This window comes from Poecilia reticulata, linkage group LG6 (assembly GCF_000633615.1).
Source record: "Poecilia reticulata strain Guanapo linkage group LG6, Guppy_female_1.0+MT, whole genome shotgun sequence".
Taxonomy (NCBI): domain Eukaryota; kingdom Metazoa; phylum Chordata; class Actinopteri; order Cyprinodontiformes; family Poeciliidae; genus Poecilia; species Poecilia reticulata.
The window spans coordinates 27,462,942-27,488,919 of NC_024336.1; the positions used below are offsets into that span (position 1 = coordinate 27,462,942).

At 38.2% G+C, this 25,978-nt stretch overlaps 1 protein-coding gene across 1 annotated transcript; it reads left to right on the plus strand.

Moving 5' to 3' along the window:
• LOC103466418 (AT-rich interactive domain-containing protein 3B-like) lies at positions 1 to 25,611 on the plus strand. Its single transcript, XM_008411960.2, has 9 exons — positions 1 to 485; positions 2,607 to 3,158; positions 17,722 to 17,796; positions 17,889 to 17,961; positions 21,063 to 21,246; positions 22,182 to 22,438; positions 23,120 to 23,425; positions 24,176 to 24,265; positions 25,457 to 25,611. The coding sequence occupies exons 1-9, from the start codon at positions 462 to 464 to the stop codon at positions 25,594 to 25,596; spliced, it is 1,701 nt and encodes a 566-aa protein (XP_008410182.1). The 5' UTR covers positions 1 to 461; the 3' UTR covers positions 25,597 to 25,611.
• Positions 25,612 to 25,978: the final 367 nt, after the last annotated feature.

Below are 25,978 nucleotides of genomic sequence, written 5' to 3' on the forward strand. Positions count from 1 at the left end.
CGTTATTTGCCTGAATAATAATCAGAGGGTTGTGCATCGAGTGGGAGTTTTCTCGTGGAGAGGGTTGGAAGTTTCTCATCGCTCCTCCAAGGAGACGAAAGGAAAAAGAGAAAAAAAAAACAACAACAAAAAAAACCAAACACTTGAGTATTTTTTTACGCGCGGGGCGGGACTTTCATTCACCCGGGCTGTGGGTGAGGGGGTCACCTAGTCAGAGACAATCAGAGATGTTTGAGTTTCCATGCGCAGTGACCAGGGAGGCAACACTGCGCGTTATTTACCCCTCCTCCAGCTCCGACCGCTCCGGCCTCCCACACCAACCCAGGCTCTTAAAGTCACCCCGGTCCAAAAGAGCAAAGCAAAACAAAAACCAAGAAAACGCGTTGCTAAAGGACAAGCGCTGCTGGTGAGATGTGACTTAATTCTGCCGGGAGGAAAACAAAACAAACCTGTTGGCGACGATGAATTACTCCAGGGCGCAAATGGTGAGTGTCGACGCTCCCACTCGTGTTTGTTACAGTAACAAAGCAACTGTGGCTTGATGAAGACGTTACAGGGAGCAGGTTTACCAGGAGGTTGTCCGTGAAATGTGGGATAATTTGCGGAGGAAAATTAAACGCAAAAACACGACGTCGGGCTGGATAGTTCATGGTTTCACCGCTTCTGAGCAAAGCGAGACGTTTGTCATGTCGATGACTGAATGAATGCATGAATTCATGTAAATTAATGACTGTCTGCTTTTATTTGTAAGCTTAAAAAACTTCTAGTCCACTTTAAATTAGTAATAAACCTCCCCTCCAACGGTGACTTTGATATTATAGTTGTTTTAAAGTTTTTATCTCTTGATTCACCCGATCATTATTTTCCAGACCGATACCGATTGTATTTTATTTTAAGGTTCACTTTATTTACTTCTCAAGGCTTTTTATAAACAAAATAATTAAAATTTTAAAATACATATTCAGCTTGGTTCTAGGCATCACACACTACAGTATGTGCTTTTAGTTTTTATTAAGAAAAGTTTCTACATAAGGAAACCCTAAAGATTGCATGGATTTGCTGGATTTAGTCTATTTTTTATTTGTATTTTATTATAAAAACTAAAACAAGCACAAGCTCAGTGCAGAAACTTTTGTTTTAATTCATGACATCTAATTTCTGGGCATCATATTGGATGATAAATGTTGCTGAAAACCTGCAAAGTAAAATCAAAACCAGCTCAAAGTGTTGCTGTTTTGAGAAGAGTAAGATTTTCCTCTGGATTACAAATCTGTTTATTTAATATAATACTCTTATTGTAGCATATCTGAGTTATTGCGTAGAAGTTTGAGGCAAAACATGGAAAAAATAAATGTACTGCACACAAAAAACCAGGACAAAATTCAGTCAGAATGCTAAATAAAGTGGGAGATTGGTAACATACAAATCCGTTATGTTTTAAATCAAATGTACAGAAATTGTATAGAAATAATATACAGCTCTGGAAAATAATGAGACCACTTTAAATGATCAGTTTTTACTTTTTATATGTTTGAGTAAAATGAATATTGTTCGTTTATTCACAAACTACTGACAATGTGTCTCTGAAACTCCAAGCAAACATTTAGTATTTATTTACAGAAAATGAGAAATGGTCAAAATAATGAAAAAGATGCAGAGCTTTCAGACTTCAAATAATGCAAAGAAAACAAGTTCAGATTCATTTAGAAACAGCAAAACTAATGTTTTAACTCTGGAGTTGATATTTGATGGAATAATTAATTTTAATGGGGTTCAGTGCAGTGGGCTGTTTCCCCCCAGAGTTTATATTCAAAGTAACCAAAAAGAGATTTTGTATTAGTTTTTGGGGTAGATCTACAGAAAGGATTAAATGATGAGCTCAATGTAATTCATTAATTATTATGGGTGAATCGATTTATTTTGGGAGAAGCTGATCTTACCCGCCGATCTCATTTATCTCATCAAAGGTCTAAAAATCAGCCGCTGTCCTTCTGTTTTTAGAGACGTTTGACTGACCGGCTGCACGTTTTCAGTTTACAAAAGTCACCCCACTGTTACCAACTCGGCAACTTCCTTGCTATGTTCAACAACATTTCAGATGATAAAATCAGTCAAAATTGGAATCGGAAGGTCAGGCTTTTTAAAGATCGGCAATCAGTGCACCAGTATTAATTATTCTTAAAAAACAAACACACAAATAAGCCCTGTTCCAATCACCAATCGGAGCCAATAGAGAAAAAACTTTCCGATTCTGAAACTGGTTTTCCCCCAGTGTATTTTAAGCCTGGCGGGCCACCAGGCTTCACTTGTGCCCCCACCAGGCTAAGCATTGCTTTTATATTTAAGTCTTTTTAAAATGTCTGCGTTTTTAAAGACTTTATAGTTGGTATTCAGGTATTAATCTTCCAATCATTCAATAACAGGTAATTATCAAGTGATATTTTCACATTTCCTGCCAACTTTAAACATTTTTTAACTTTAAAACACGACGGGCCGCCTCCGGGCGTTTTCTAGGGGGAGACCTTGTGATATTTAGCCATCTGATTGGTGCATCAGGTTTCTAATCTTCTGATAATTTAGTGTTTTTTGTTTGTTTTCATCCACAGTCGAACGTCTCTGAGGAGGGGAGTCTGCAGCTGTCCGCTCCTGCAGGCGTGAAGCTGGGGGCGGTGATGGAGCAGCTGCAGAGGCACCCAGGAGCCAAACTGGAGATGAACCTGCAGGAGAAACATTTCCTTCAAGCTCAGTTCCTCTTGGCCCATCAGGCCGCGGCGGCCCGAGGGCCCGGCGGCTCCAGGCCGGACCCCCTGCTGTGTGGGGAACCGGATGGACCGATCCACCAAAGCGTCCCGAACCAGAGGGAGCCGAAGCAAGAGAGCGAAGATTCGGACGGAGAACAGCGGGAGATGCTGGAGCCTGAAGAAGGGGATGAGTTTCAGGAAGAGGGAGACGAGAGGAAAATGGGTTTCCAACATGTTTCCCACTTCCAGCCGTATTCCACGTCTCTGCCGTCTGCCGGCGAGCAAAAGTCTGAGCCTTCGCCGTCAGCAGTGAAGGAGGAGCAGGAGGAGAAGAACCTGCTGCCTCCTGCGGGTCAGAGCAGCTTCTCGTCGCCCAGCGGCCTCGCTGACTGGGGATACGACGACCTCTTCAAACTGGTAGGCTGCACTCGATTCCAGGGTTAACGACGCTGATCGTATAGTTTAGTGGTGCAGATGTTTGTTTCTCCTTAAAAAAGGTTTCATGGATGTTTTCTCGTCTTTAAAGTCAAAACAAAAATCTGCAGCTTCTGTTTAGGGCTGAAATTATTAACTGAGTTTGATGCAAACGGATTCGAAAAAGATCAGTTGCTGAAAGAACAACAATCTTTCAGCAGATTATTTCACTTCATGGAAATATATTTTCCCATGTTACAAGTGAAATAACCTGCCATTGGAACTAGGACCTTTTCATTAATATTAAGAAGCTACTAAAACGAGCTGCTACATTTGGATAAAGTTACTTATGAGTTTGTTTTGTTTTATTTCTAAGACCAGGATATTTGCGCTAGAAACTACACCAAAAATACTTGGTGATATTTAATGTTTTTGCAGTGAAAAATGAGAGCAGAGGTGATTTTCGCTGCTGTATTGATGTGTTTATGGAAATCATGAATCCAGAGCTGATGATGGTTCCCAGATGTTTGTTAAGGAAAAGGTTTCCCTGCTGCGAGTCGTTCCTGGTTGGTTGTTCTCTGTGGATTCCCCTTGAACAGCGTCATGTCAATATAACACGTTATGATTAATGAGGCCAGCGGGTGGAGGGACAGCTGGTGACTCTCAGCATGAAAACAGCCACTTCTGTTTTCCTTTCTTCTGCTTCCAAGGATTTATTCACAAATTGTTCTCTTTTGACCTTGTTTTCCTTCAGTTTTCACATTTTTAATAACAGTGGAATCCTATCAATGCTTCAGCATTTAATTACTAGAAATGCACCAATCGGGTTTCTTTCGGTTTATACCGATTTCTGGTTTTCTTTCACGTTTGAGCTCATAATTGTTTTTAATTGCGAGAAATAAGACGAGACATAAATCCATAACCTGCGATGTTCTATAAGCCCCAAAGTATTATATATAAAAATTGATATTGATGGTTTTATAGACTGAAACATGGTGGGAGATTTTAGTTTGATGCCTTTAATGAACAGTTCAGTATTTAACCAGCTTCCTCGTTGCTGATTCGGATAAAAACGGCCAATTCCAGACTGTGTTTGTTCAAATAAGTTCAGAAATAATAATTTTCAGATATAAAAACAGATTAATTACACACTTTTTAGTGCCAGCTGTCAAGATTTTCAAAAATCATCATGTGGAATAAACAAACATCCTCCTCAGTTTGCAGTTTGCATCCAGTTTATTTCCTCTTCAATTTCATACAACTTTTGGCTTAAACAGTTTTATATATTTATTAGAGATCTTCATGAATTATTGTTTAAAAACAAACCTCAAATCAGAAAAATATTTTTAATTGTATTTTTTTTCTGAAAACTTTGTGTTGTACCCAATTTCCATGTGTGTGTGTGTATATATATATATATATATATATATATATATATATATATATAGTATAAAAGGACCCAAACTACAAAGAAAGACATTTCGATGCAGAACTTCACCAGATGTTTGTATCAGCCAAATTGGCTCAGATTGGTACTATTTGTTTCTATATTAATCATCTAATAATCTTATTTCTCTCCCTACTTTTAAATCTGCGACTAATTCACTTTATTGCATTTTAGTTTAGTTTCATTATATTGAGATAAAGGTGATTCAGAAGTGAACTATCCAGGTTGTGCGCTGCCTCTGACTCCATAACTCATGCTGTGATGCATAGTTGGAGATAATCTTGAAACCCTTTTATTTTTGTTAAAGAATCAAAGCTATGGGAACATTTTCTGTGTTTTAAAAACATTGGGAAAACAAGTCATCAAAATGAGCAGGTCAAAGAAAACCAGAGATCGATATCCACTCAGCGTTGCCTCACATCTGTAGTATAAAATGGAGCCGTATTGTAGTAATAATTGCTGATAGTTTCTGAGAAAGCTGCAGTGTAACCACATGGTTCGTTAAATAGTTGGATGATCTTGACTTGCTGGAGCAGATTAAAGGTTAAACTACAAATTTATTTGGAATGGAAAAAAATCCCACCCATTAATTTCCCCTCTGTCGGTTCATTGAGTAGGGTTAACTTTTCGTTTACGTCCGTCTGGACTGGTGAATCACTTTAATCAGGCTTATTAGGAGAGTGACGTTAGATTTTTACTGTTTGTGTTAATTCGTATCATCTATAAATTAAGATAAATTCAATAATAATATTTATTACAATACACACATAATATCGATAGACATTACATCCGATAAAATGTTCAATAATTCACTGAACTGTGATGCAGAACCGCACTGCATTCTGGGAGATTAGGGCAGAGGAAATACTTTAGCCGTTTAACTTCTCACGGCTAGCTGGGATCAACTGACTCACTCGCTCTTTGGTTACCTAGCAACTCGCTCATTCTGTGGTTACCTAGCAACTCGCTCATTCTGTGGTTACCTAGCAACAACCTGCCGGCAGCAGCAGTTTAAAGTTAAAAATAAGAAACAACAATATGGAGTGAAAAGCAGTTAAAACAGGAAAGGTTTTAACATTTGACTGTACTCCTTATATTTAAAACAAAAAACTAGTCAATTATCAATATCGACTCATATGAGACACTTGTATTGTGATACGTTTGTCAGCCCCAATTCCTACTTTCCGCACCATTTATTAAGACGTAAATTAAAATACTTAACCTGACGTTGCTAAATGATAACTCTGAAAGAGCAAACTAAACCGTTTTCTGACCTGCATGCTGCTGACTGCTATCAGGGCCAGCATGTGTGAAAGCTCTGAGCAATTAACCACAGGCTCTTTGTTAATAGAGCTGCAGTTGGTCTCACTGGCTCATCAATAAGTTGGGGGTTGGTTATTTCGGAAAGGAACGGGATGTTTATCTACCTTCAATGGGTTTTTGCTGGAACGCTCAGCGTCTTTTATTAGAAATTCCAAGTTGAGGCTATTAGCAGAGTCAACAGCAGTGCTACCATAGGAACGCTGTGTGTGTGTGTGTGTGTGTGTGTGTGTGTGTGTGTGTGTGTGTGTGTGTGTGTGTGTTTGTTTATAATACCTTGTGGGGACCATTTCCTTGCCACATACGTTGTGGGGACTCGCTGTTCCGGGGACCGGGGCCTGGTCCCCACAAGGGGAAATGCTGTTTTTGGTGGTTTAACTCCTGAAAACTGAGACAGAAATTCTCTTTATGAGGGTCTATTAAACACATCACCTTCTTCAGGATGTGCACAATTAAAGCGCCAACAGTTAAGAGGCGACGTGTATTTTACCAAGCAGTTGATTATTAATAAAAACATTGCTGTACTAAAGTAAGAGCAAATGCTTAATGTTGATTGGTATAGGTAACATATTAATAAAATGGTTGGCTAAATGATTACCTGGATTAAATGGTTGATGGAGTTCAAATGGCTGTTGTGATGGGGAAAAAGCTTTGACGCACTCAAGTGGAAGTAATGATTAAATAAGGAAGATGTCCGACCTTTACCTCTTCATCTAGTAGCTTTTCAAATGCATTCAACTATGTTAAAAAAAGTTTTTAAGCCATTTCAAGCTTTTTCTGCACACTTCAAATTAAATGGTTGAAATGATAGATTTTTGATCAGTTGAGTTTTACATTCAAAAACACTTTATTGATCCTAAAGGAAAATTAAATGTTGTAACTTGTATTAATTAAAACTTTTCAAAGAGTTTTTGTAGATGGTGATGGCTGTTGGCAGGAAATATCTCTTGCAGCAGTCTGTGTTACAGTGAATTTGAAAAGCCTCTGACTGAAGACAATAATGGAAAAAAAATGTGATTGGACTATTAATATCTAGTTTTGAGAAAATATTGAAAAAAGAAATGATCGGTTATTGATGACAATGTGCCTGATCCATAAACGCAGATCTATTCCGTCTCATTCTATGCTTTTCGCTCTGAGCGACGTCATGCTTTATTATTTATTTTACTTTGTATTTATAATTCCTAATTGCACTTTTTTTTTGTTGAACAATTTAGTCAACCAACAATTGTTTTGTGTCTGTTTCTTTTTTATTTGTTTTATATTTTCTTTTTCTTCAGACGGCAATAATAGCCCCGTCTTTTCACATAGTATCCATCTCGTAACAAACTGTCACGACATAATGACAGTTTAAACAAATATGTTTTTGTAAAAGTTACATACTGTACCTTTTTTTTTTTGATTGAGAATTTTTTTTGATTGAGAATCAACATAAATAGCTTTGCTGCCATATTCAGGAAGTAGCTGACTCAATCAGTCCAGCAGGATGGATCCAGATGTAGGACAAACTTAGAAAACAATTAGAATAAAAAAAAAAAACCTTAAAAAACAATAAAAGAAATCAGCATCTTCAAGGTACACTTCAAAAACACAAAAACCTACCAAGTATTTTGGTCTATTTTCTAGTACAAATTTCTTAGTTTTGTGTTATTTTAAATGTACTAACTTGAAAGTAATCTTTTAGCGAGATACATGAGCTTATTTTTAAGTGTAAAGGTACTGGCACCCCTGGCAGATTATTTCATTTATAAAATAGGAAAAATGTCTTGTAAGTTCCAGTGGAACTAGCACTTTTTAAGTCAGTATTTTTACTCAAAACAAGCTGAAAATCTACTTGTAGGTTAGTTTTGTCTTATTTCAAGAGTTCAAAGATTTTTGCACAAGAAACTGGACAAAAATACTCAGTAAGACTTTGTGTTTTTGCAGTGTAAAGGTAGATCGGTGGATTTTTACTGCTTTTCAGTCAGAAAAATCAAACCACAACAACAGAATCTGGTCACCATGCATTAAGAAATCAGCATTTCTGTGGCAATAAGTTGGGGATTTTTTTGTAGATGCTTTGCTGGTGTGTCTTATAATGACCCGGCCAAAAGTAATACTGTAAAATGTCTAATATTGACTCTCTTTTGACCTTCAAAGCACAACTCAAAACTGATCTGTTCAAGTTAGCCTTCTCACTTTAATTGTCTAGTTATTTTTGTGTATTTGTGTAGCCATTTCTTCACTGTTTAATTTGTGTTTTTAATGTTGTAGTGTCCTTGGTGCTGTCAAATAAAATCCATTATTATTACTATAAAACTGACGCTCTCTGTGTGTCTTCCGGTGGCTTAATCAGGTGCTTTACAGCTGAAGGACGTCACTTTTACAACTGTATGACCTCTACAAATAAAAATATTTCTCAAGTGTTAAAAATGCATTGGTATTGGTTTGTTTTGCTAGCTGTGGTTAGCTTGGTTGCCTAGCAAAACAGTTATAATCTCCTGCTAGTTTTCCAGTTTAGTGTGGGTCGAGGCTTCAAGGTTAGTGGAGCCAAACATTTTAAAGCGTAGAAAGACTTCCTAACTGGACACACGGTAGTTTTTGACCAAATGTTTGCCAACTGTGTGGGGACTAGCCCAGACACAGAGTGGCCTGTTGGCGTGAGAGGAAATTAACTCTAAGAGGAATGTGGTTGTAAATCTGGGAAACAAGCAACACGTCTGGGTTTATCACACAATGCAGCTGCTAATTGTGTGCCAGTGTTTCCAGTTTGAATTGTTTTTACTATAAGCACATGAACTAACTGATTAATGGTTCCCAGGCTGAGAAACAAATTCTGGTTATTAGCCTCAAATGACATCTTGTTGCCACATTAAACATTAAGTGAGCAGGAAGATTTGTATATGAGGCATAATTGCTAAACAAAGCGCCTTTGAGAAAAGTCTGATGTTATGAATGACCACAAAGGCAATCTTTAGGGGATTTAATTATGTCCAATATAAAAACATGCTTTGTTGCCTGTAACACATGCTTGTTTTAATCTACAACATGATCATCTAAACACAGGGATCACCTGTGTGCCATTGACATGCTTTAGTCCTACATGACAATTCTCCAGTAAGGCACAGAAATCCAGGATTTGTAATGTCAAAACAGGAGCAATGTAATCAAATGAATGCTGTGGAAAAAACGCAGATTCTGCGTCGGCTTTCAGTTTTAATGCCTGCATCATAATAAAGCTTTCAGAGCACTTCAGCTAGAAAATGAGCTCTCAGCAGGCTTTTCTGCGCAGTTGCACTCTCACTGCCCTCACATATTTAACCTTTAATGTCTTGCTGGTTGCTTGAAGGGGGGGATGGTGATTGAGGAATAACACACGTCACTTTAAACTTTCCAAAGAGCCTGACTCGTTTAATCTCCCTCCACTTTGTTCGCGAAAGGCCCAATTTGGATACTTTCAAGGTTTCGCTTTTTAAAAGTTTTTTTTGCAGTCAAAGCGAGAAGTGGGTAGAATACCTGAAAAATGTAATAAAGTAAGATTAGCACTACTTCAAGAAAATTTCATTCAAGTAAATTAAAACATCCAAGAAATTACTCAAGTAAGAGTTAAAAGTTATTTGGTAAAAAGTCTTCTCAAGTACTGATCAAATTATCAATCATTTAATACGTGTCAAACTCGAGGGCTGGGGACCAAATCTGGCCCGCCGTAGCTTTTTATGTGGCTCTCTAGTTTCCAAATTACGTCAGTAACTCCCTACAGTGTTTTACCACTCTGCAAAATTCACACAAAATCAACAAACCCCCACATTTTTTCAGATTTTACTGAAACATTTTCTCAAAATTGGTTAAAAAAAGTTGGGGTTAAGTGACTGCTGCCTCAGCCTTACCTGATGTCAAGTTATCGTTGTATCCAAAAAAGCTCAAACATCGTAAAAAGTCCTTGCAAATATTTCTAAATTAGCACCACAAAGTCTCTGATTTGGATTACAAAAACCACAAAAAGAATCACAAAATCCTGGAGGAACAGCTATCGTAACAGTTTAATGGGTTTTATCGATGAATTCTGGGGCAACCGGCCCTTTAAGAAAATTCTGATTTTTGATATGACCCAAAATGAAGACGAGTTTCACACCCCTGAGTTAATACTTAAAAATTACATAATCAGATGGACCAAAATACAAAATTGAGTGGAAATGTTTGTATTTTAAGGACAAAATGAGAAAAAGAAAATTTTTCCAAATCAGTTTCTTTCAATATAAAACGTATGAAACTTTAACGAAAACTGCAGGTGTGTCTCTGTGTCTGGTGAATTTTTTGGTTAACATAATGTTTTTAAGAAGTTGAAGCAGTTGATTTGAATTTTGTGTTTTAAGGAATACCATTATGACTTAAAGGATTGTTTATTGCAATGTTTTGTATAGATCCAAGAAGTAATAGTCTGTAATACAGTAGAGGCCAACAGTGATCCTTAAATAAACACAACAGCAGAGACAGTCAGTCCTGTTAGCAATGCCTTGGCTTCTCTTCACATTATTTAAATGTAATGTTAAAGGTTTCTGGGTTCAGATGCATCTATAAGCTGCAGGAAAGGATTTAATGGACTTTCAAGGCTGTGAAACCAGAATGTAAAACTGGTTTTAACATGCCTTCTCTTCAGCTCTCCCAACTCCGGCTTTGTTTTTGATTTTTTGTTTTGAGGTTCGTTGTCATGTGATACGTCTTACAGCAGCCACACCCACCCACCCACCCGAACATTTCACAGGCCACTTCAGTAAATGTAAAGACTCTTTCAAACTGGTGAGAAACTGGTGGCATCTGGTAAGAGTCTGAATAATTAGTGTCAACAAAAAAAATGCATCCAACTACTGCAGTTATTTGCTTTGATCACAATTTCAATGAGGTGTAATTATTACTTGTAGACAAACAGAAATTGACTAATCTACCAACACAAAGTGGAATCTGGTCTGATCTCTGTGAAACATCGTAGTAGATATTAGGTTTTAACACAAATCCTTTCAGGTTTTCCATCTTTTAATAGGATCTGTAAGCTGTAAAACGCATTAGAAAAACAATCTTCTCGAGAGAAAATTATAAAATTAAAGGTACATGTTTGCATATCTGTATGCTGACTGCAGAGATGCAGAGATGTTCGAGTCTCAGTCTTTACTTAAGCCAGTCTCAAGTCTCTTAACATCTGAAATAAACATTTTCTCCTCAAATCCACAACATCTGGTTCACCTTTGACCCGGAGTCGCTGCAGGTTAGGAATCCAGACCTAAACTGTTTGTCCTCAAGCCTCAGATACCGACTTCCTTTCACTCTCCATTACATCAGATAAAAACTGTTTTTTATTCACTCAGCAGGTCTTGATGCTCTCTCTCTCTCTCTCTCTCTCTCTCTCTCTCTCTCTCTCTCTCTCTCTCTCTCTCTCTCTCTCTCTCTCGTTTTAATTTGCATGGCCGTTCATACTAACAGCAATCAGATTTCTGTAGGTTTACAACCTAAAAACGACACGGATGCACTGAAGAAGAGCGTTGACGTCACTCAGCGGCGCTCTGTTAAAAGTATATGTCAAATTTTAATTAATTGAGTTTGATGGCCGATCGCATCGGCCATCTGTTGTAATAACGTCATATGAAGCCTTATTGTATCAAACATCTGTTGTTAAGCATGTGTCAAATTTTAATCCAGTTTGATGGATTAAAAAGCCCCACCCAAATAAAAAAATCGATCGTTATCACATCGGCCATCTGTTGTAATAACGTCTTATTAAGTCTTAAATGTTTAAATTATACAATTAAAACATCTGTTTTAATTGCATAATTTGACCCTTATCAATGTATTAAATCCTTATCATTAATTTCCAGATGGAATTGGGCCCCTTTAATAATTTATTAGAGATGTGCCGATCAGGTTTTTTCCTGCCGATTCCGATCACCCATGAGGGCCGATCACCAATACCGATACCGATTACATAATAATTATTTTTTAAATCATAAGCACTACGGTTACATTATGTGTAAAAAGGAACCATGAATTCACCTTAATTTGGATAAAATCGGCAACAAGAACCAATGGTCGCCGATCACCGATCATGCACTTTTTCACGAAAATCTGTCGATTATGATCAGTGACCGATCGATCGGCACACCCCTAGTTATTACTTCAATTAATCAATTCATGATGATCTGATTGTTTCAACCAAAGGTTTGATGAGAGCACATTTGGATATTTTATGTTGTATCTTTGCACTGGATATAGTGTGTTATTCTTAATTCAGCTCTTATACGTTTTTATTATCTCTGTATGCTCCAGGCAACAATTAATCGATTACTAGTTTAGTTGACAATTATTTAAATCAGTTGATTTTTCACGATTAATCTAATCTATTCAGCTTTATTTTTTGATTACTGCACATTTACGTATTTTATGTTGTATCTTTCCCCTTAATGTACAGTATTCATAATTTTGTTTAATATATGTTTATACATTTATCTTGAACAATTAATCTAACTAAATTAGATGATGATTAACCCAAATAATCGACCCATTACGATTAATCTAATTAATTGTTTCAGCCCTGTTTTCTATAACTGYACATTTGCATATTTTATGCTGTATCTTTGCCCTTATGTATAATATAATTCTGTTTTTATCCATTTTTATCCAATTATCTTTGTATAGTTAAACTGGTAGATGATTATTTTAATGAATCGATTCATCACTCTTAATCAGATTAATCGTTTGTTGTGAAAGCAGGTGCAGCAGATGAAGCCTTTAGACTCTGTTGTGTTTTTGGAGCAGGAGTGTTGTGACCCTCTGAGTGATGGTGCAGASGGTGCATCATCATCTCGATTGCAGGTTCAGGACAGAACGAAGGGCACAGAGATGTGCGATTGTGGCGGAGACTGCATGTAAATTGGCTTGTGTGGTTGCGCTGTAGCTCCTGGAGTTAATTTTCTGCACAGCTGAACCGATGGAGCTTTCTGTAAGTTTTTAGAAATATGCAAGTTGCTGATATAATTCCTCCTCTGAATTACATGAGTTTTGACCCAGTGACTTCCTCACACGGATGGAGCCCTCTCCCACTTCCTGGATTTAAAAAATCCTGCTTTTCCGTTTCACTTAGCCAATTGCAAATTAGGGGTGGGGTTTGTGTCTGTCTGTCTGTCCATCTTGTGCGTGCGTGTGACCCCGTCTGAGTCTCTATCTGTGCTTGCAGAGCTCAGATATTTAAACAAAAAATAAAACATGCATGATTTATTTCCCCCATGGATAAACAAGGGGTTGGGGGGAAACCTCTAGGACAGGGGTGGGCGACTCCAGGCCTCGAGGGCCGGTCTCCTGCGACGTTAAGATGTGTCTCTACTTCAACACACCGGAGTCAAATAATGAGGTTGCTAGCAGGACTCTGGAGAACCTGACTGGTTTTATCTTCTTATTCCCCTCCAGCAGATGCCCATCCCACTTTTTTAGTTTATGTTTGAATGAGCCAATAGAGATAAAGGGGCGGGATTTCTTCTGCTTTAAATACTTTCTGAGATCATCTTATTCTACTTGTTGCCTTTGGAGAGGAAGAACCACTTGCTCTGAAAAAGGGTTCACGTTAGAAGAGAAAACAGCAGGAAGCTAATCAACTAGCATGTAGCTTATCTGCTCCAACCTCAGAGACTACAGATGGACAAACCATCGTGAGATCCTGCTTCATGGCTGGTGCTTCATCCTCTACACTCCTGAATAAAAATCTGGTCTTACCTCCATAAGCGTTTGAATCCTTGATTCAGCCCGAGATTCCCACGTTCCAGGACTCCGAGCACGCTGCGCCTGACTCCAACGGCTCATGCTCTGCGTCTGCTGAAGCTGCTTCATCCAGCGTGGGGAGAAAACACCACCCGGTGTCGCCCAGTGGGACCTCGCATCTCTGCCAGACTCCAAGCTCGGCCTATGAACTTCCAGTCCATGAATTGGTTGCTTCCCGCAAGTCTGTGCAAGAGAAAACCTGAAAACAAAAGGCAGCAGGCTGTGAAGTGAGGTGGAGAAGCCAGTCCGCCAACATCCGACTCGACTGCTTGAAGCTCCCAAACATCAGATGGGAATCCCACTATGAGAGCATCATTACAATAGTTTAATCTTATGAACAAATGTTTGCTGTTTCTTTCGCTGTGCTGCGCTCAGTTTGTATCAGATAACTCGGCAGCCTGTCTCCAACAGCTGTTTCTTGCTAAAAAATAAAAGTCAATTTGCAATTGGCTAAGTGAAACGGAAAAGCGTTACTTTTTAAATCCAGGAAGTGGGAGAGGGCTCCATCCGTGTGAGGAAGTCACTGGGTCAAAACTCATGTAATTCAGAGGAGGAATTATATCAGCAACTTGCATATTTCTGAAAACTTCCAGAAAGCTCCATGGGGGAGGGTATAAATTATGCATGTTTTATTAAGATAAGACTTTAATATAAATGATTAAAGGGACCCAATTCCATCTGGAAATTAACGATAAGGATTTAATGCTTCGATAAGGGTCGAATTATACAATTTAAACAGATTTTTGATGCGATAAGGCTTTATATGACGTCATTACAACAGATGGCCGATGCGATAACAATCGATTTTTTTAATTTGGGTGGGTCTTTTTAATCCATCAAACTCGATTAATTAAAATTTGACACATGCTTACATTTATATTTTTTTCTGTTTATGGAAATAATAATGGAGGTAACCGTTTACGGATCGGTTTTATAGTTTATTCAGCTAATTAAAAGAAAACACAACCATTAGAAATGGCTTTTGTGGAACACTGACTGCAATTTCTGTGTGGGAATCTGTGTAGATGCGTCGTCGAAGCCATGGTGGACCGTGATGTGGTGCGTTTCAGTGACAGACTTATTTCATAATTATAACTTTCTGCCGTCGTTTTCGTCTGGATTTACAGTTGCTGGATTTTTCTGGTGCAGAGTTGACGCATGGCTCATATCAGCGACATAAATGTCGGATAAATGCAGTAAGATCGTTCAGACTGCAGACGCTTTGAAAGAAATCAGATGCGTATCCGAATTATTACCACATATGGAAGCAGCATTCAGCTTCTATGCACCACAAATATGGAACAAACTTCCAGAAAACTGTAAAGCAGCTGAAACACTGAGTTCCTTTAAATCCAGACTAAAACCCACCTGCTTAGAGTTGCATTTGAAATGTAATCAATTACGAATTTAACGATGGCACTTGATTAAATGTAAAGTTTTGATTGTTGATTCTATGCTGCAGGACTTTGTGTTTTTGTTTTTATGATGTAAAGCACTTTGAAATGCCTAGGTGCTGAAATGTGCTGTACAAATCAAATTTGATTGATTGACTGATTGATTGATTGATTGATTGATATCCATATCACTTGCTCCTAGATCTAACACTGAAAAAACGTAAAATCTTACCAGGTATGTTTTAGGTTAATTTATCTGCTGGTGGAACAAATACTTTTTCATCAATTTTAAAGAATTATTTACTTAAAAGAAGCGACCGTATCTTTCTAAAAAGTTACTTTTAAGTTAGTTTTGTCTTATTTCAAGTGAACTAAGACATTTGAATTAGAAAGTAGAACAAGTTTGTTTTTGCAGAGAATGGTTTGGAAATTCCTTGGTACTCTTCGCCTGTTTGATATTATTTTACAATCAGATATTCTTTTTAGGTTTGCAAGCTCTGTACAGACCAAACCTTTTATTTTAAGATGTCAACCAAGACATCAGAACTTTATTTGGGATTATCAGAGCTACTTTACATGATGGTGGGGGAGAACTGACTACTATTTAACACGAGTTTGACTGTGGTGGTTAATAAGCAAACATAAGTTTGCATGACTGGGAGATTGTGTCTCTAACCAGACCTCTTCATTTGCACCTCAGACTTCCAGCTTCGTGCTGAAACGCTCCGACTGCAGCTGAAAAAGTGATGAACAGGAAACTAGACCTGCTGCGCTGCTCTGACTTGGCATTTAACTCGTGTTGAAGTTTTAGGGGTAAAGATGGCCGGATGTGAAGTGGCGGCGTTCAGCATGAAACGGCAGCACTCTGTTTTCATACAGTTATAAACCGAGGAAGTTTAATCATTTATAGTTGCAGCAGGTTTTAGCTGGACTGGAAAATACTAGAATGATCTATTGAAAGATGCTTTGAGCTGGAGGCTCAACTGCTGAATCTAAAGCTGATTGTGCAATGAAAGAAATTGCTCAAGCCTTTTTCATGTGGAAAAAAAGTGTAATTATTAAACAATTGCTCCAGAAATTATTGATGGTAATATATCACCATTCTAAAAAATAACCCAAGTTATTTTTATCCAAAAGTGTTTTTTTGTTTGTTTTTTTGCCTAAATTATCTTTTGGCAATAAAAATGGGGTGATATTTTATTTTATTCTTTTGCACTAATCACTTTTGACAAAGAACTGAGTTGGGCCATTATTTCAGGAAGGTGACGCACGTCCTCGCCGTATAAAATAAAGTATAACTTTATAAAGAGCTCTCCACACTGGGAGACATTTTAAACATCCAAAATAAAACACAATAAATAAAAATTAAATAAGAACCACGCAAAAACAAAACTCTAAATAAAATAGATTATGAATATCTGTAAACAAATTTGCTCTTCAAAAAGTATTAATAAGCAGAATGGAGATTATAAAGCTCATTTTAATTTAGCATACTATTTATGTCTACAGGAATATTTTGATTTGATTGTTAATTTTTTTCAGTACTCTCCTTCTGCAGCAGCATAATCCTCTGTACTTCCACTTAGAAAGCTTTTATTTGACACATAAAACTGTAGTTGCTGGTTATTTGTGATCCTGATTGCTAACGATCTCCACTTGCAGTCAGGTGTTTCAATTAAGCAGACAGGATTGGGGCCCCTCCTGTAAATAAAGGCACACCAGTTCATCGGCTCCAAACTACAGAGGTGGAAATGCCTCGATCAAATCAGCTTTCAGAAGACGTCAGGAGAAGGATCGTAGATCTGCACAGCTCAGGGAACGGTTACAAGAGGATCTCTAAAGAGCTGTCTGTTCATCGCTCCACCATCAGAAAAATTATCCACAAGTGGAGGAAGCTCAGAACAGTTTCCACTCTGCCCAGGAGCGGGCATCCCCAGAAAAACGCACCAGAAGGACGATGTGCCGCCCAAAAAGAGGTGGAAAAGGAAGCTGCGATTAGATGGAGATAGTTTAAGTTTGAATTGTCCGAATTTAATGTGTCGCAAGAAAAGCATTACACTGAAAAAATACAAAGTCTTACCAAGTATGTAAATAAGACTAAACTAACTTGAAAGATATAGGAGCTTGTTTTAAGTAAATGATTCCTTAATATTGAAGAAACGGTGTTGGTTCCACTGGCAGATTATTTCACTTGTAACATATTTTTCCCAAGTTATACGTGAAATACTAGAACTTTTTCTTCAATATTAAGGAATTATGGACTTAAAACAAGCTGCTATATCTGCTGAAAAGTTAATTGTAAATTAATTTTGTCTTATTTCAAGAGTACTAATATATTTACACTACAAACTAGATGAAAAATATTTGGTAAGATTGTGTGTTTGCAGTGAAGCAAACACACAAGATGAATTTACTTATAACAAGACAATTTCCTCAGGTTTTAAGTGAAATCATCTGCCAATGAAACTAGAATTTTTTCATCAATATTAAGGAATAATTTACTTAAAACCAGCTCCTATATCTTACTGATAAGTTAGTTTTGTTTTTCCTGCCTGCTTCTCTAAAATTTGCTGGAAGTAAACTTCCAAACCTGCAGGTGATAAAAATGAAGTCTGTGTGTCTGCAGAGAGGAAGCGGCGTCTGGACGGAGGAATCTGATGGAGCAAAAGCGAGAGGAGAGCCGTCCAGAGACTTTGCCAAGGTTGGACGACGTAGGAAGAAAAAATAATATAAATTTATGTAGTTATAAAAAAGAACCCCTCTGTGTTTAATAGTTTGTTTTTTCTGTTGCAGCTCTATGAACTGGATAATGATGCCCAACGGAAGGAGTTTCTTGATGAGCTCTTCGTCTTCATGCAGAAACGGGGTAAATTTTACATTTTGTTTATTTTTGATGCAGTTTTTTTCTTGACAACGTCGAGTCTCTATAACAGGAAGATTTTTGTTTCTTTTATTTTAATATCGGATTCAAAAAATTGTTATATCTTGTTATGCAAAAGTACCCAAAGCATTTTCTCACGTTGCAACTATAAACTTCCATCTGTTGTATTGGAGTTTTAAGAGATAGACCAACATGTGGAATAAATTATTAATATTTTAAAAGTGTGAAATGCATCTGTATTTACTTAAATAACCCCTTTTTGTTCCTCACTTCCTGCTTTTCAGGTCTAGAAACCAAATTTTTTGTTTGTTAATCTGCAAAAATTGTTAAAGCATCTGCAAATATAAACTTTTAAGTCGTACCACAGATACTCAGTTGTATTTAGTCCGGGCTTTGACTGGGACATTCTGACACATAAATATACTCTAAAACATTTTGAATGCTGAATTAACAAATGCATGCCATACTTTTCAGATTGAAGTTGTGTAAAAGTTGAATAATTACGTAGCATTATCAGTCCACTTCACTTTGTTTATAAATATAAAGTAAAACTTTTGTGATTAATTAAAATTAGGAAAAGTTCAAATTCTGTGAATATTTCTGTAAAATTATTATTAGTCAATGTAGAAATTGGAGGTGTGGTGTGAGTTTGTTGCAGGTGTTCAGTTTAAGCACAGCTGTGTTTTCGTCTCCTCCTTTAATTGGCTTTGCTCCTAATCAGAAGTGGAGGAGTTGGCTGTCAACCAGTGTGACTTGCAGACCCGGTTGGTCCCACCAGGCCTCCTCCCCCTGTAATCAAATGAAAGCTGCTCCCCACCCCCATCAGTCTGAAATGAGCTTCATTGTCGAGTCAATCCACATGAACTATACCAGCTAAACCTCATTACCTAACACCAACCTAGCGCCCTCAGGTGTGGAAGTCAGAAAATGTTCTCGTCCTGCCGCTTGAGCCGCTCTTGTTAACAGTCTATGAAGGCTACAGTCACACTGCAGCCTGAAGTCACACAAATCCTTTTTTTTTTCTTTTTTTACCTGAAAGTGACCTGCACCTGATCTTTTCATGACCGTCTGAACAGATCGGATTTTTTCGAATGCGACCTGAAATCTGATGTTTGATATTTTCAAATGTGACCTGAGTCTGAACAGCCATGTTGCATTCAGCCAACCTGAACGCTTCCTGAAGCTGTTTCTAGAGATATGGTAACTTTTGGAGAGTTATTGAAAAACAAACAAAAAATCTCATATTCTGTCTGGCAAAATTCTTTATTGATAAACAAAAAGTGCTAAGATCATCCCCAGTTTATTTATTTTTTTATCTGAATTCCAGTTATAGTTGAAATATCTTAAATGTACTCAAAACTATGAATACCTGATTACCTTCTTCTTCTTTTGAATTTTATTGGCGGCTGACAACCAACTTAGGGTGCATTTACTGCCACCTACCAGACTGGAGTATGGTCTACCTGATTACCTGAATGCTTATTTTGATTAAGTAAAGTTGTACGAAAAAAAGATCATTCGACCTGAACGTCATTGATACTCGACAAACGTCATTATTCTGCGCCCTGATACGCGCAAGAGGGGAAGAAAAACAACAACCATGGCGGACTGTAATGAGGATTAAGTTGTTAATGTGCTGGCTCCGGTCGGACAACAACTTCAAAATCGTAAGCTATGCTCCACTGTTAGCATCCATGTTTACTTCCGCTAACACCGAGCACGCTCTCTGTGACGCTATTGCGCCCTCTACTGCGCATGCGGAACACTTTCAGGCAGTTTGCAGTTAATGGACCTTACCACAGGGGCCGCGTTTCATTGGCTAATGCCCATTTCACGTCACAGCGCAGCTATCACGTGCGTGAACGTCTCACAAACACAAGCTATAGTAGTAAACACATGTTAATGTACATTGTGGACTAGAAGACCGGCAGAAAGTTTTTGCGTCAGAACTCGGAAAAAAAATGGTTTTCCACCGTCAGTGGGGTATCTGTACAGGCGACGTCGGGTATCCTGATCGTATTTGCGGAACTAAAATTCACAGATTTCCAAAATCTGAAACGGAAAGCCTTGCTTGGATCAAAGCTTGTGCACGACCGCATTTGCAGCTCAACCGTCGTAGGATCAATAAGAACGAAGTGTTTGGTGGTGTAAGTATTATTGCTTTGCTTTCTTTGTGTTTAGTGAATGAAAAAAAGAGTCAATAATAAACACATACATTATGAAAACCTTTTAGCTAAGTACAGCAAAATGGCAGTACCGATACAACTTCTACATCCTGAAGCCTGTCTGTTACAGCCTTACGTTAGCTGAACAGATCAATATGCAATGTATCTGACATACATTAAAGATTTTATTTTACCTGAAAAGGCTTTTTACTAAACTGTAATCGTGTTAGCCATGCTAGCACAGAGTACCGTGCATCAGGCCTAGGCACACTGAAACATTTGCAAACAACAGAAATCGGTGATTTCAAAAGTAACCCTCAACACCATGAATGTCCGACTCACCCAGCCTTGCAAGAACAATAGGCATCAGCAATCTTGTCCACAGCTATATTTATGCTGAGGGTGTGAGGATCTGCTGTTTTTCTAATCGACTGGTAGCATTTAGCTGCAACTCGCACAATGTTGGAGGCATCGCTTGGCTCAAACACCTTGATGTCGTCCAAAAAAGATGACATGAACTTGTTGGTTCCCTTGTCCATTGTCGTGGCTGATATTTTGTGAAAATCTGGCAGAAATGCTAAACTAATCGACTCAGAAATACTTTGTAGAGAGTCAGTCGAAATGAAAGATGCCATGTTTACACATAGAAATAGAAACTAAGCTCCACGAGGCTTTGTTTGTGAGACATGCAGTCACGTGGGATTTTCGAGGGCGTTTCTGGGCGGAGCTTGGTAAGGTCCATACGAGAGATCACATACAGTCACATATATTCCAACGACCTCACAGAAAAAAACGGGATTTCACAGAAAGTCGGATTTTGGTCACTTCCGGCTGCAGTGGTAGCCTAACAGAACCTTCGTGGTTAATTTCTACTAATATGGTCAGTGGTTTTTCCTTACCTCCGCTCCTTTGCGTGTGCAGGAACTCCTGTGAACCGCATTCCCATCATGGCGAAACAGGTGCTGGACCTGTACAGGCTTTACAAGCTGGTGACGGAGAAGGGAGGACTGGTGGAGGTCATCAATAAGAAGATCTGGAGAGAGATCACCAAAGGCCTCAATCTGCCCACCTCGATCACCAGCGCAGCCTTCACCCTGCGCACGCAGTACGTCTTCATTTTTAACCCTGACACTCGAGGCTGTGTTGCTGAAACACAACAGGAAAAGAGAATTAAATTCATAATGAGGAGATACAGAAGCGCTATGAAGAAACTGCTTGTTCAGTTTGAACTAATTTCTAAATATTCTTAAAGGAAGTTGGGTAATTAATTGATTATTTGGTATAAAATAATTATAAAAATTTAAAGAGGCGGGGTCACCCTGGACAGGTCGCCAGTCTGTCGCAGGGACACACAGAGACGGACAGGACACACAACCATGCAACCACCTAGGGAGAATTTAAAGAAACCAGTTAACCTGACAGTCATGTTTTTGGACTGAGGGATCCCACCATGCACAGGGAGAACATGCAAACTCCATGCAGAGAGACCGGGGCCGGGAATCGAACCCAGAACCTTCTTTCTGCAAGGCAACAGCTCTACCAACTGCTCCACTGTGCAGCCCTATATATTGTATATATTTTGTAAATTTTTTGCTTATCTTACTCATCTGAAAATGTTGCTCATTCAGAAATTGGCCTATTTTAAATTTGTTGTCTCCAGTCAACAATTAATCAATTACTAAATTAAGTGATGATTATTTTGATAATCAGTTAATCATGAGTGATAATGTTTTCTTTATTGATGTTTCTTTTCTTTTTTAATAGATCTATATGGACTGTGTTCTTTCCTCTGAATTGTATAGTCAGTTGTCTTACAACAAAAGATAAAATTTAGCCATTGTGCTAATTCCTGCATATTTACACAGCCATGAATTGTGGTTAATGTTGATTAATGTGCACTGTCCTAATCAAATCAATTAAGTTAATCCGATTAATCATTACAAAACTGTTGCAGTAAATTACCCCTAACGTTTTACACATTAAATGCTTTTGTAAATTATTTTTATTGTGCCAACTTTCTTGTGGAATGTCTCCCTGCAGGTATATGAAATACCTGTATCCGTTTGAGTGCGCCAAGAAAGGTCTGAGCTCTCCAGGCGAGCTGCAGGCGGCGATCGACAGCAACCGCAGAGAGGGGCGCCGTCCCAGCTACACCAGCAGCCTCTACCGCTACTCTCCTTCCCAGACTTCTGCCCCGCATTCCCTCCTGCCCTCCCCGACCGTGCACACTCCCCCGACCGCTCACAACGGCATCAACATGAGCCTGTCTGCCGGGTCAAATTTAAAACGGAGCACAGGTAGGGCAGGAGGGGGTACCGAACAGTGTCCTGGTTAAATTATTAGGTTTGATGCAAAACAAGGAGGATGTGACATGTTTTTGTGTTTTGGAAGCTTATTTATGTTGATCAACACTGCAAAAACACAAAATCCTATCAAGTAATTTTGGTCTAATTTTTGTGGACAAATCTTAGTTTGTCTTATTTCAAATGTACTAACTTAAAAGTAACTTTTCAGCAAGATATTGAGGCTTGTTTTAAGTAGATAATTCCTTAATATTGAAGAAAATGTGCTTTTTCCTTTAGTAGATTATTTAACTTATAACAAGACATTTACCCATGATGTAAGTTATTTTATCTGCCAATAGAACCAGCACCTTTTCATCAATATTTATGAATTATTTTAAAAAAAGCTCTTTATCTTGCTGAAAAGTTACTTTTAAGTTAGTTTGTCTTATTTTAAGTGTAGTGAGATATTTACATTAAAACCAGACCAAAATTGGTAAGATTTTGTTTTTGAATTGTGTTGCTAAAAATGGAAAAAAGACGTTGCTTGGCCTGGTGGGGGGCCAAGTTAAGCCTGGTGGCCCGCCAGGCTTATTAACCAGTGTGTAAATTCTGGATGTATATTTCAAAGGAAAACTAAAAGAGTGATTTAGCCTGAGTAATTCCAGCTTTTTTCTTTCTTTCTTTTATAACCAGATGAGAACTCAACGCCGGTCATATCCAGGCTGCCGATGGCTCTGGGCCACCAGCACCATCAGCAGCAGCATCAGCAGCAGCAGCACAATCATCCACATCATCAGCTCGCACAGCCCGCCACGTTAGAGCATCTCAGGGAGAGGCTGGATCGAGCAGCAGGGGGCGCTCCAGTCGACGGTCCGGAGAAGAAAATGATGCGTCTTGCGGAGGAGCAGCAGCGTCTCGTGCAGCAGGCGCTGCAGCAGAACCTGCTGGCGATGGCGTCCCACCTCAACCCCGTGAGCCTGAAGCTCAACAACGGGAATGGTGCGTCACGTCTGCTGCTGGCTCCTCACCACAACCGATTAGGGCTGCAGATTATTAGCGATTATTTTAGTAACAGATTGTTCCGTTGATTAATCAGATTTATTTAAAAAATTGGCATTTTATGCAGATTTTTCTTTTTTTTCCTTTAATAGAAAAACATAAGACAATGCAAATAAGTATTAATTTAATTTTTAAATATGAAAATAAACATTTTATTGCCTAAAGCGCAATAACTTTATTCCTTTAGTGAACACTTGATCATTGTATCAAAGATGCATCTGCAGCTAAAGAAACTTCTACCATCAGCATGTGAAAAGCTCAGGCCTTCCTGCTTGACTTCACATCAACACAGTCTTGTGCTGTTGAATTTATTTTTTCATATTTAGATTTTTTGCTTAACCGATTAATAACTGGACAGTGAGAGGAGCTTAAGATGAAATTTTTATTGATAACAGAATTTGAACCAGATGAAACTAAAATGCCACTTGAGAAGTTCTGGGTAGAACATATTAACAGGAAAAGAAGTTTTTTTTAAATTAAATACAAAATGTTTATATATTTTGTACAGTTTTGGCTTAATTACTGACCCTAATATGTTGTTCTTCCAGCTAATGAGCTTTATTTGTCTGTAAATAACGATGAATCGATTACCAAATTAGTTCATTATGTCAATTGATTAATCATGATTAATAGATTGTTTCGGATAACAGTGTGGAAGGACTGCTATTAACTGGCTTCTTTGGGTTGCAGAAAAGAAAAAGGATTTGTCTCTCAGCATCTCCACCAACGGACCGGCTAGCATCAGTGTATCTGTGGAGGTCAATGGGACAGTTTACTCAGGTCAGTGATGAAACACGCAGCGCCTGGAAAACTGTTCATCCACCGTGAGTTTTTAATTCATGTTACAGCTAGAGATAAACCGATCCGATATTACTGTGTCGGCCCTGATATTGAAAAAATTTTGTGTATCAGTGACGATGTGACCGATCTGTAAAGTCAGATCTATTCAGTCTAATTCTATGCTTTGTGCTCTGAGTGACGTTATGCTTTATTATTTATTTTACAGTATTTCTAGAATTTGTGAACCATTTGAAAGAAGGTTTGTTGCAGTTTTTTACATGTTTGACTAACCTGTTGTTTGTCAGTTTCATGTTTTTATTTTAGATCGACTTTTACACTCCTAATTGCATTCACTGAACAACTTAAAGTTGTTTTGTTTTCACATGTTTAAGATTGTGAAGCTTTCGCTGTATTTAAGTGTGCTGAACTGGTGCAGAGATATCAAATAAATTTGTAATTCAGTACATTTATGTCTGTGTTTAAATCAACCAGATCTGTTTTTCTGTATCGGATCCGTATCGATCGATAATAAACCTCAGATATCGGTATCAGAAGTGGGGAAAAAAAGTGGATCGGTGAATCCCAGGTTACAACCACATAATTTGAATGTGTTGCATCAACACATTGTGTCACATGCCTCAAGTTTGGAAACATGGTTTTCAGTAGAAAAGTTGAACACCATGTACAGGGTTTCCCCCAGTGTATTATAAGCCTGGCGGGCCACCAGGCTATGCTTGCCCCCTGCCAGGCTAAGCATTATTTTTTATATAGTTATTTTTTATACACCAGTAAGAGTGACAGGAAAGTCAGATTAAGTTTATGGTTGACACATTGAACTGGGCACCAACGTGTTGGCCTCACAAGCTATTATTTCCTAATTTTGCATCTCCAAATTTTTGAAACATTCAATATTTTTTTAACACAAATACACGGTGGACCACAATAGTGTCCCTACCAGTGAGCTTACCAGGTTTTCTAGGGAAAACCCTGCAAAATTATCACTTTTGTTGGTCTTTTGCATAAAATCCCAATTAAATACATTGATGTTTGTGGTTGTAATGTAAAACATGTAGTTTAAGGGTTGGGAAAGCTTCTGTTGGGCAGTGTAAGCTGCTGTTTAGGGCTAATTTTACAGTAGCATTTGCACAGATTGATGAGCCTCGATTGTGTCGTCTTATCTCTGTGCTGCAGGGACCCTGTTAGCCCAGAAGACCTCCGCTCCCGTGTCGTCGCAGACCGTGACTCCAGCAGGAACCAGCGGCTTCAGCGCCCTCTCCTCCTCTCACAGTCCATCCTTTTCGTCTTCCACCTCCTCTAAGGGACCAAATTAAAGCTTTGAAAATCTGTCTCTGATGCACCTCATATGCCTCTCGAACCTAAAAAGTGGGAACTTCAGGGAAAAAAAATGTCACGCACAAAACTGTCTCTTTTTTCACTTAATCACTTTTAATTTACTCTATCATTTGAAACTTTCACATAAATATAGTTTCAGCTCAGTTTATTGTACCTGTTACTTTCTCTTTTATTAACTTCACAGGGATTTCAGAACACAGTGAATATCTTGCTAGGGTTTCAGTGACACTAATAATTTCTACTTCTTGAATTTATTTGCATAATGATCTGAATGTAGTTGCTACAGTGCAGCTAGCAGAGACCATAAAGCCTTAGCTTGGTGTCGTAGCGTCTGTCTTTAACTCTGTTTGTTGATGCCTT

Coding starts and splice junctions, on each gene's coding strand:
- LOC103466418 (XM_008411960.2), top strand. CDS start 462: ATGAATTACTCCAGGGCGCAAATG. Junction 21,247..22,181: donor GCCTTCACCCTGCGCACGCA/GTACGTCTTCAT, acceptor GTCTCCCTGCAG/GTATATGAAATACCTGTATC. Junction 23,426..24,175: donor GAAGCTCAACAACGGGAATG/GTGCGTCACGTC, acceptor TTTGGGTTGCAG/AAAAGAAAAAGGATTTGTCT.